General features: G+C 41.5%; 1 protein-coding gene across 1 annotated transcript in view; it reads right to left on the reverse strand.

Moving 5' to 3' along the window:
* HEG1 (heart development protein with EGF like domains 1) overlaps positions 1–12,097 on the reverse strand; it is a gene marked incomplete at both ends in the record, with an annotated part of 85,971 nt that overhangs the window by 25,106 nt on the left and 48,768 nt on the right. The window contains 4 exons of the mRNA XM_080696535.1: positions 953–1,087; positions 5,093–5,253; positions 5,500–5,558; positions 8,770–8,873. Of these exons, the coding sequence (XP_080552661.1) occupies positions 953–1,087; positions 5,093–5,253; positions 5,500–5,558; positions 8,770–8,873 (459 nt within the window). The remainder of the gene's footprint in view (positions 1–952; positions 1,088–5,092; positions 5,254–5,499; positions 5,559–8,769; positions 8,874–12,097) is intronic.

Here is a 12,097-nt window from a genome sequence, read left to right on the forward strand (position 1 = left end):
TTACTCAGATCTCAGCATATTTGTCACCATCAAGATGCTGACTAAACAGGAAATCTGTGTCATCCACATTCTAATGGGAGGCAATGCTTAGAGCTATGTGAAGAACTAGCCTTTACAATGCCAGTGCTTCTGATGATCACAAATTGCAGCAGTCTTTTATGTCAGGGTACGCAGAGCGCTGGGCCTGAATTAATTTTCTTTTTAAAACAATATTCTTGGACTACACTCATTGAGAACTCTTTATTTCTAATGAATAAATTTAAGCCTCACTAAAAGGGTTATCAGAATTTGATTTCTTCTCTGAAATTATTATATCTATTTTAGGGAAGAGGCTCAAAGAAGGAAGTGACTTGCCTAAGACTGATAGTTGATCAGATACAGAACTGACTCCATACTTGTATTTTTTACTGGGGATGGAGCCCCCGGGGCATTCTACCTCTGAGCTACACCCCCAGCCCTATTTTTTTAATCTTTATTTTGAAACAAGGTTTCAATCAGTTGCAGAGGGCCTCAATAAGTAGCTGAGGCTATCCGCAAACCGTGATCCTCCTGTCCCAGCCTCCCAAATGCTGTGATTACAAATGTGCACCACCACGCCCAGCTTTCCATACCTGTATTTAAAAGGTTAACAGGCAACAGATAAAGCTTTGAGAATTAAAACAATAGTTTTTCTAACTTTTTCTAAGTGAAAAAGAAGTAAAGGCATTGCTACCACAGGTATTCCATCCTCTTTTCGTTTGAATCAACAGACTAGACCAGAATGTACCGGAGATACTGCTATTATTCCAAGGGGATAATGTATTTAATCCTGCTGTGGGCAGAGTAACACAAACCAGTCACCCTCAGTTTAGAGAAGTCACATACAGAAGCCCAGAACAGAGAGGGAGAGTGAGTACAGGGGAACAAGTGAGCAAGCACTGTCCCAGACTACCAGGAGCCTGTCGCTATCTACCTCGGCAGGAGTGATCCATCTTGTTGAACTGAAAGTAGCCCGACTTGCACTGGCACAGTGCGACTCCGTCCAGGTCGGTGCAGATGGAGGTCTCCTTGTCACACTCTGGACTCTTCCGCTTGCACAAGCTGCCCGCTGGAATGGAAAAACAAAACAGTGAAGCCAAACAAAGCCTACTCCACTTCAAACCCTAAGATGCAAGGACTTGCTACTGCAAGAAGCTCTGAGGGAGTTTTCCAGAGTCTCTGTGGAGTAATACTCCTCTAGACAGACACTCTACACGGTCTTCTGTGGCTCCTTTCCTGTGTTACCCCAGACCTAGTTACTAAATGTTAACAGATTTCCCACCGAAAACACCCCCACAAAGAAACCAGACTGAGAAGAATGGAAGTGCTTCCCACCCTCTATCGCCCACTGCAAATGTGGTTCTGCTGTGGTGTGCTCTGTATTTTCATGCTAAAGACTGCAGAGAAGAGGTATGTCTTGGTGGGGTGCAAGTACAATTCCAGAAAATGTAAACACGCTCTTAGAGAGCTTGGAGACTTGGACCAAAACATGCGACCTTGCCAGACCCATCTCAAGGGTATGTCTGGTTCTCCATGTCTATGGCCAAGAGGGACCCTGCACACTCCTCGAGGCAGGGTAGCTCGCTGTTTGAAGGCGTGCTGACCAACAGAGACTTAGAAGGACAGGCACAGAAGACAACCTGCTTGCCCAGGGATGGAGTGTAGTTAGGTTTATCTGGCTGTCTCCTCCATGGTTTCTTGAGCCTTCTTCATCTCTGGGTTTTTGGCACCTTGTGCAGAGACAAGAAGGTATGCATGTGCTGAAGGTGCCACCACCAAGATAAGCAGAGGCAGGCAGGGAAGGAGCCATCATTCAGGCTGCTCCCATGTTCACTTTAAGGCCTTATTTATTTTGCAGATGACAAAGGATCATTTCATGACTATCAAAAGGCATTCAATGTTGAGTACATGGTCCTCTAAGAGACTGTATACAGCAGACACAGGGTGCATTTTACCATCTGAGATAGGCCCAGCAAAAAGAGCATGTGTAAATGGGGGTACATAGACAGGAGAACAAAAATATGAAACCTACTGGCTAGTGGATAGTAACTTATCTATACCCATGAACAAGGCAAAGTGAGATGGCACAGGCTGCTGCTGCTGCTGGGAAGCAAGAGCAAGTTCAATGTGGGAAGAGAGCTGCAATGGGAGGACGATGTGCACATCCTGCAGTCAGGAGGGCTGCCCATTTTCCAGGCATGGTCTTCCCCCTTCTACCTCAAAGAAGACCCCAACCTGCTTAGAAACCAGGTGCCCGCTGCCAAGACAGCAAAACCTTGCCCAGGCAGGTTCTGGTCACGGGAACTAATACCAGGCTCAACAGCTCACACAGGACCTTCCCCTCCATGCATCCTGGGAGCCAGGGCTGTAGATAGCCTGGTCATAGTGAGGTAAGTTCAGGACACACTTCAGTTCTCAATGCTGAATTTCCTGCCTTTATCAGTAGAAGCTGGCATGCTAAATCAGAACTCCACTTGTGTGTGTGTGATAGAATTTCCTTTGTTTATTCTAAAATGTTTTCATGCAAGGGGGAAAAACCTAAAATGGAAAATCTCAGCAGGCAAACACTGCAAAGCTGGCCCAGGGAGGTACTGAACCTCTATAATCCATCATCTAAACTCTCTGAAGGCTTTGCCAATCCCCCAGCCCTAATAGAAAGAAATACCTCCCGCACAAAACGTTGTCCAGGCTGCATGAGCCTTGTCCAGCAACCATCCTGAAGTGCCTGGCCTGATTAGATGCTTTATGGAAGCCAGTGTCAGGTTTTCCTTCCATCCTGCCCATTGGTCCAGGATGCTGGCAAATACTGCATACAATGCTGAAGCCACTGTTCCCTATGCAGAAGCAGATTCCTGGGCAAACAAGAACAGTCCTCGCCTCTGCACCTGTACTTGTCTTCTAACAGTTCTCATAGATCCTATCATCAATCCATCCAGAAGAACCACTATAGCATCTCATTTTCATTTTAAGTCTCGTGATACTGCTTTTCCAAATTCACAATTCCATGCTCTTCCCTAGGCAGTACGTCCACCAAAGTAGACAGTGAGCATTTAAGTCAATCCGAGGCGGAGACATTCCATGGGGGATTTCCAAAGTCTTTAACCCTCTGGAGACCATGAAGAAAGACTGCAGTTCCTTGAAAGGCAGGAAAGTGGACATTTTGTGAACCAAAGGGAGAAGACTCTCCTTCCCAATGGCCATGTCCAGAGTATGAAGTGCAGCCTATATGCTGGAAACACCCAGCTGGCATAACCTGACAGCTCCCGAAGTCGAGCTCAACTCTCTAGCACTCAGAACAGTAAGAGACCAAGCTGGTTTTGATGGCAAAACCTGGAGGAGGTCTGAGAGAAAAAACAAGGTGAGTTCATTTCCAGCCAATATGTGTAGCTATCTTTGTTCTTAAAGGCTTGGAAAAGAGATGTAAAGGATGAGGCTTCATCAAAGAAGCAAGGACAAGAGCCCTCTCATAATTCATATGCAAGCCTGAAGTATGGGGGTTAGAGTGTGGGCTGGGCTGTTATGAACAGGCTCTTGTAAATCCAAATATCTGGATACTGATTTGCAAAGAACAAATGCACTTACTGGAGACAAAAAGTAACCTGGTACAATGCTCCATAAATATTTAGTGAATTGAAAGGTACCTATCTCACCAGGGAGGAAAAACTGGCACCCTTGAATCTTTGGCAAGAGAAACAAAAAAGTAAAGCCAAAAAGCCTTCAAGTTTTCAGCACAATAGAACGGGGCATAAACTTTTTAATGAAATCCCCAGTTGACAGCCATGTCAACTCCAGAAAGTTTAGTCCTTTTTTTCAAATTAATAACTAGCTTTTAAACAGGCCAACTTTGCCAGGTGTGGTGGTGCACACTTATAATCCCTGCGCTTGGGAGGCTGAGACAGGAGGATCGCATAGGTTTGAAGCCAGCCTCAGCTGGCTTAAGAGACCCTGTTTCCAAATAAAAAAATATATAAATAGGTCTGGGAGTGTAGACCGAAGGTAGAAGGCCCCTGGGTTCCATCCCCAGTACCACCAAAAAAATAAATAAAAATAAATAAATAAACAAAGAAACAGACAAAAAACAGGCCAACTTTTAGCATTTTTCCTAAGTAAATGAGAGCTACTGAGTTCCCAAACTCAGCAATACACAGGACTAAGTAAGAAGGCCTAGTAGACCAACCCTGACACACTAGAAACATACTAATTCAACCAGCAAATAGATCACCAAAACCTGATACCTTCAACTTATGTTCAACATCTGGCTACCATATGGAGAGGCTTAGATTAAATTCTACATCTTTTGCCAGCCCAAACTGTATGGCAAAATGTGTTGCCCAGAACCTACTTTGATTACTTAAAATTCACCTACTTTGATTCACTTAAAATTGATTACTAAAAGTGGGACTAAACCCCTTTGCAAAGGAAGCACTTTTGATTCCAGTAGTTTTCCTATCCCAGAGGTGAAACTGCCCCTTAAACACTCAAACCTGCCTTCTGAACTGTTCTTTAATCTCTTCCTTAATTTGCCTTCCCCTAGCTATACACAGAAGCTAGAATAAGGAAAAGAAAATCCTTAACATTACTGGCACCACTGGGAGCATTTGACCTTACAGTCTTCTAGTCTTGTTATGTGTATTTATAATTTGTAAACAAAAAAACCCCACAGGTAATGCTTTTTTTTTTAACTTAATGGTTATCATGATAAAGATTCTGAGGTCACTGACATGCATATACACTTCATGTCTGAGTTTCTATCTCCCTAGGGAACAAGAGTCCTCTTAACTGCATCAGCTCCTGTATTCCCCTTCCTCCCCTTCTACCACTGTATAGAAATAGAAGGGACTGCTTACCAAGGACCAGGTGCCCTTAAGGCTGTGTGCATATAGGAAGGACTGCATGTGTGTGCACAGCATGTACACACATATATACAAAGGTGCATACACATGAAGGCCCTTTGCTTCATACCCATTCCAAAGACTCTGTGAGGAGCTTTCCTGGACCACAGCCCCAAATGCCTTACAGGTCTGTGTCTGACTGTATGGGCAGGATCCTCCTAGAGAGCTTCTACCTTTCCTACCTCTAAAGATCCGCCTCTGAGATCCCAAGAGTTGGCAGACCTCAGCGGAGGACCTGCAGGAGTTGACACATTTCTGGATCACGTCGGCCAGGTCAAACAGCGTCACATTGGAAGCCAGGGAAAAGGTGGTTTGCAGTGAGATCACCACTGTGCTGGACTCCCTATGGGCAAAGTTTGTGAGTCTTTAATTGACCTAAAATGATACATGGGCCCCAGGGTTTTTGGAAACTAAATCTCATTGCTATTCTCCAGCAAGGGAATAGGTGAGCGTAAAGGTCCCATGACCCTGGCCCTGCTTGACCCACTGGCTTGGTCAAAATAGAGCCCAGATTTGTTGGTATCACCCGCGTTAGAATAGCTTCCCTTTTTCTATGGACTGGTTCATAAGCAATGTAATTGTTTCTTACCTAGATGCATGAACTGTGGATCGGATATAACCAGGTAATACTGAAAAACACACATTTAACTGCAAGAAAGAACAGGTTTATCGTTAACTGCGAGTTAGACAAAAGCCTTGGACCAAGAACCAATTTCCTATTTTAAGGATAAAATAGGCATTTTCCAGCCATCAAGTTATCAGCAGGCAGCTTTATACAGAAAAGGTGTCCTTTTTTGTTCCCCTCTTAAATGCCTTTCTGTTGTCCCCTGAGAACAAAGGGAGAGAGGCAAATAGTAGATCAGTGGGGAAATCTTGGCAGGAAATGATGTTCAGAACAGCTCCCTTGGATGCAAAACATCTTCAAAGGAGCAGATCTTTTCTAAGACCCAGGGTTTCAAAAAACGTAGAGGCAACTGTTTATTTGGACTCTACATAGTCAACAAGCGCACTGAAAAGGCGCAGCTCTTTTCAGATTTCCCAAGTCTGATAGCTCTACATCGACCCCTCATAATCTACAATGAGTTGACCTCATTCAAAGATAGGTCATCTTCAAAAAGGCTCTCCATGGGAAATTATATTTCATGGGTCAAGAGCCCTTTTGTTGAGAGCAAATTAAAGCTACCCTCCCTGTGTTTGCCTTGTGCCCTTGGAAAGCAGAAAATCCCTCTGTAGCATAAAGAATTGTGCCTGTTTCCCTGCTCCCCTCCACAATAAGGGCTGGAGATTCCTTTTATGGAGAAGAGGGTCATAATATTTTGTCCTGTGCAGATCCACCTGTCTTCAAAGCTGGTGTCTCAGAACTAGCTCATGCTTCAGAAGATGGAGCCAAGCATGGAACATTTTCAAAGGCCCTTTGGCTTTATATGATATTGCTTTATAGTTTAATAGCAATGAATTATTATTATTCCTTTATTACTAACTTTCCCCCTAGATATTGTTCAACAAAATGGCCTCTTGGGAAAGACCACGTGTCTATCTTCCCCAGTCACTACTCAATTCTTTACTGTTTCTTGTGGGCAGGTATGTCACATCATTGCAGTATGGTGAAATGTAATGGTGATCCTGGGCAAAAAACCCAAGTCAGACAAGTCAATGAGCTCTGTGTAATGTGAAGAACTAAACTCCTGCACATGGTTCTAAATCCCTCTACTACCTTAAAAGGAAACATCTTCCTACAGCATAGTCAGGAGGCAGCAGTGGTGTAATGACAAGAATATCAGGTACCTTGCCTTCACAAGGTAATTTCTAAGCCCCTTGAAGTATTCTACCTGATTAAAATGTCTTTGTTTAACTGGGGATCCTGGGCCATGCTGGGGATTCTAATGTTGTAATTTATGGTAGGGGCTTTGAGTAACATGGTATTAGCTCAGCTTTTTGAGGAGTTAGATGCTATCATTGGTAAGAAAGGGCAATCAACCATGTTTGTGTGACAGAGCCCAAATAAAAGTTTCGGATACCAAGGCTCAGGTGAGCTCTGTGGTTGGAAATATTTTGTGCATTTCATCAAACATTATTGCTGAGAGGCATTAACACTGCCCATCACTCCACAGGAAGGATAACTGGAAACTCCACATTTGGGCCTTCATGGACTATCCTAGGAGTCTCTTCCCTTGGCTGGTTTTAACCTATAACCTCTCACTGCAATAATCCATAACAGTGAATATAACAGTTTCAGTAAGTTCTGCAGACCACTCTAGTGAACTACTGAAACTGAGGGTGGTCTTAGGGATCCCCAAACTTGCAAATGGTATCAGCAGTGAAAGTGAACTAATGAACTGTTCCCAAATTTTGCACCTATTCTGTATGAACCAGGCAATGCCATTAACTCTCAGAGCCTCCCATTTTCCATCTGCAAAGGCACTGGTAATAGCTCTTACAGGAGTGAGCTTTCTGATAGTCCATGTCACAGAGAAGATGCTCAGTAGATATAAAAACAGAATTGGAATCTATATTTTATACAAATAAAACCCATAGTCCTAACTGGGCGTGGTAGTGCATGCTTGTAATCCCAGCATTTGGGAGGTTGAGATAGGAGGATCATGGTTCCCAAACAGCCTCAGCTACTTAGTGAGGCCCTATGCAACTCAGTGAGACCCTGTTTCAAAATAAAGAATAAAAAATATGGCTGGGGTGTAGCTTGGAGGTAGAATGCCCCAGGGTTCCATCCCTAGTATTACAAAAAATAAATAAAATAAAGAATAAAAAAATAGGAATAGGGATGTAAATCAGAGGTAAAATACCCCTGGGTTTCATCCCCAGTACTGAAAAAAAAGAAAGAAAGAAAGAAAGAAAAACCTCCCAGTCCTATAAAAACATATAAAACAAATAATTTTTGGCTAACACACTCTCATCCATAAATAACAAATAAAATTAGGAGTTAATCTCTAACATATTTTAATGACAAATTTCAATCTTTTATTTATTTATTAAGTTGTGTGTGTGTGTGTGTGTGTGTGTGTGTGTGTGTGTGTGTGTGTTACTGAGGGTAGAACCCAGGGGCTTTTTCTACCTCCAGTCTACACTCCCAGCCCTATTTTATATTTTATTTGGAAACAGGGTCTCACTAAGTTGCTGAGAGCCTCACTAAGTAGCTGAGGATGGCTTCGAGCTTGTGTGATCCTCCTGTCTCAGCCTCCCAAGTGCTGGGATTACAAGCGTGCACCACCACGCTTTGACTTACATAACAGTTGAGGAAAAATATCTGTCTGAGTTTTATTTTCATCTCTTCTTTCTTCTTCTTCACTCTCTGCCCCATCCCCAGTAAAAATTAGGGAAAGAGGGAAAGAAGCAGAATCTAAGGTCCCTAGATAATCAATACATGTGAGTTCTCAGGCCCTAGATAATCAAGAGTAATGTTAGGCCTTTGACATTCTCTCAAAGAAAAAAAGAGTATCATTGTTCCCAAGCTCCTAAACACAGGGAGAAGTTATACTGCATGTTAACAGCAGATAGGACACTAGGATTTTCTGGATTTTTCCAACAGCTCTCACTGCTGCAAGTTACCTTCATGTCTGTGACTATGAGTCTACATATGGAAAAGAAATGCCATGGTGGATAAAGGCTTCACATGAAAACTCATTTAAAAAACATTTCTACTGGGCACCACTAGTTCTTAATAACTCTCTTCTATTTCTAAGAGGCTCTTTATTTTGCCTAAATTTTCCCTTCCAAATGTAAAAGAAATGAAGAGCCCAGGATAGACATAGATGACCTTCTCGTCAGTCCCCAAGTGTGAATAAAATCTGTTCTAGAAAAAAAAAAAAGGACTAACAAGGAAGAGGCCTTTCAAGAAACTTACTGTTTTGGTGATATCATCTTCAACTTCGCGTAGGTCTGAATGTTTTTCCGTGGTGGTGTTAAGAAATATTTTCTTTAATTTAAACTCTGTCACGAAGGTTCTAACTGAAAATGAAAAAGGTTATCTGTTAGACTACATCACAGATCAACCTATGCAAGGCTGTGTGTTTGTTATCTCTCAGGTAGCTGGCTCTGCATCCCCCTACAGAACAAACTGTGCATTTCTTTCTCCTTGAGGATGGAGAACATGCTTGCCTCTAGGTTCTTCTCCAGCAAAGTGGGAGCCTACTGTGCTGAGCTGAAAGATTAGACCAATAAACCTTTGGGTGGGAGACTCCAAGGAGCTTTTTGCATATGTGCAAGTGCTGTGAGAGAAGGAGACTTCTTGACATCCTTCCAGTCTTTCACATAATAGATGTTCAATACAGCTATGTCAAACAACGATCCTAGGAGGGAAGAGGAACATGTGATGCCAGACACGAAAATGCTTGTCTATCAAGCCTCAAGATTCTAGATCTGGGAAAGCTCTTGCTCTCCAAAGTTTTAAACTAGGTTAAGCCCTTGACTTCAACAGGGTGCCTTGGTTACTTCTCATCAGAACCATCCTCATCCAACTTCCATTCTTCTTGCTCAGAGAAAATGTCTGTTTTATCACTGATAAAAGAAGCTTCCAGAAATCAAGTAACTTTCAAAGAGAGATCATCCAGTTGCCTATGGCCAAAATTACCATCAAATTCATGTGTGTCCACCTCCAAACTTTGTCCTTTCCCACTATATCCTCCGCCCCCAACACATGTGAAATTCTAGGACAATGAAGGGGCTTCACAGAAAGGAGCCAAATATTTGTAGTAGGACTATACTCCAGAGAGCTGCCACACTCCATGATTATAAGCCATATAATGAAAACAACCTATATTCAAGACACTGTTGGGTTTAGAAATGAAAGAAAGCAGTCTCTTTTTCAAGGCCCATTTCACTCATAACATAAAATTCTAGTTAACACCAATTTGTGCTGATTGGGCCTGAGGGGAAAGGGACTTACAAATGGGCAGACAACCAAGAATTAGTACAGCCTACTTTATATCTGGCTCTTATCATGCATTATATTAAATTCTTATCTTTCCCTTTAGACAGAAAAAAAAAAAAAACCACATAGTGGCCCATGAAACTGCTATTTCATGGAATCACTGCAAGCTGAATTAGGAAAAAGGCCCACAAATGAGCCAGGGAAAACATTTAACATCTTATACTTAACTGTCTAAAGCCCTTAATCCTTATTTAACATCTTTTTGCTTGTTCTACAGTTCAGTGGAGCCAGCTGCTTAGGACTCTTTCTGAGCAGCAGGGAGCTCTTTGAAAACATTCCTGGCCAAATGAAAGCATTTCAGCATGCTCTAATTTGCATGTTCCTCTGATGTTTATGAACAATGAAGCTAAATGACTTGAAAAGGGAAAGATGGTTGTTAACACAATAGAACGGCTCTCCTCCTCATCTGTGCTACCTGTGGAACACTCTGCACACAGGCTTCCAGAACACTCTACTCTTTTATCTTTACCTGTCACTTATTTGGGTGAGAGGTTGCCTAGACCCTCCACATAAAAATATACATATCATAAATGCTAGGCACATGGAAGTTTTCTGAATTATGACAGTCAATGTGGTTTTTGCTTTCAGTGTGAATATGAAGATGCATCAGTCTCCCTCAAATACTGCACTTTCCAAACAGAGAATTTTCTGAAGACATTTACACCTTCATACCCACAATTACATCAATTAGCTTTAAGATGAATTTTTATTTCAAATTTAACTGCCGATTTCCCTATATTATCTAATTTTTCCCCTGCATAAATGAATGAATGAATAAATAGGAAAAAAGAGAATTCTCTTAATTCTCTTTTTTATTACCTTGTATTCAGAGTAGTTTTTTTCATAGCTTTTAATCTAAGAGTTTGAAGACTAATGTTAAATAAGTGATACCTACCATCTGGACAGCTCTTTATCATTTTCAAAGCATGGCTCAAAAACATTATTTTATTTGGCCTTCACAATAACCCTGAGTGGGAAGCAGAGCAGACTGTAATCTGATTTTACAGATGAGGAAGTTGAGGCTCAGGGGTAATCTGCTGTAGGTGGTAGCACTAGAGCTAGAGACAGGGTATTTGAGTTCTAGGCAATTACATTTTCTACAATGCTTCAAAACAGTTCTTATAGGGTGTGGAGAAATGGAGCAGGTTGCCCAAGTGAAATTAATAGAATAAGAGAATTCTCTTTTTTCCTATTTACTTATTCATTTTTTAATGCAGTACTAGGGACTGAATCTAGGGATGCTCTACCACTGAGTTACATTACTCGCCTGTTTTGTTTTTTGTTTAGTTTTGTGGGGGTTTTTTTGGTGGTACTAGGGGTGGAACCCAGGGGCTTTTCTACCTCTGGGCTGTACTCCCAGACCTATTTTATACTTTATTTGGAAATAGGGTCTCATTAAGTTGCTGAGAGCCTTACTAAGTAGCTGAGACTGACTTTGAACCTATGTGATCCTCCTGTCTCAGCCTCCCAAGCACAGGGATTATAACCGTGCGCCACCATGCCCGGCTGCCTGTTTCATTTTTAATTTTGAGACAGAGTGGCCTCAAACTTGGGAGCCTCCTGACTATCTGGGATGTGCCATCCACATTCAGCTCAGAATAAGAGTAATTCTTGATTTTTGACTGATATTTATATTTCTAGATTCTTCTTTTTAAAATAATGCTCAAACCTTGTATTTCAAACAAATTTCAAATTTTTTGTTATTTTAATAGGGTACTAACCTTCTTAAAAAGTCCCTTCTGCCTACAAGTCATAGGAATTCATGCAGGTAACATTTTCAAAGAATTCAGACATTTGCTTTCTCAAAAACATTTACTGAGCACTTTTTGTATGTTAAATATCACACTGGGCAATTTGAGATGATTCAAAGATGAGTCAATTTACCTGTCAGTTTCCTTATCCAGCTTAGAAACTGTATTTTTCATTTTAATTTCTTCAGCAAGTTAGGTATTAAACTCAGCATCCTAACAAGGGTCATACTCTGTAGGCAAGAAAGCTCTTTCAATCAGCACATTGTTATGTAATAGGATTGTGGAAACTAATGCTTCTCATCAACCAGCTACATAACCTTGACCACTTAGTACCTTCTTAAGGCTTTAATTTTCATTTGGTTTGTCTGCTTTTAAACCTGTAAAATGGAGATTATATTTAAAACTCAACCAGCTTCATGAATCTGAAATTAGGTGACAAAATATGACAAATAGTATGATATAATTACAACAATAGCTTTGACAAAATGTAT

The sequence above is a fragment of the Muscardinus avellanarius genome (assembly GCF_963383645.1).
Source record: "Muscardinus avellanarius genome assembly, chromosome: 5".
In the NCBI taxonomy this organism is placed as follows: domain Eukaryota; kingdom Metazoa; phylum Chordata; class Mammalia; order Rodentia; family Gliridae; genus Muscardinus; species Muscardinus avellanarius.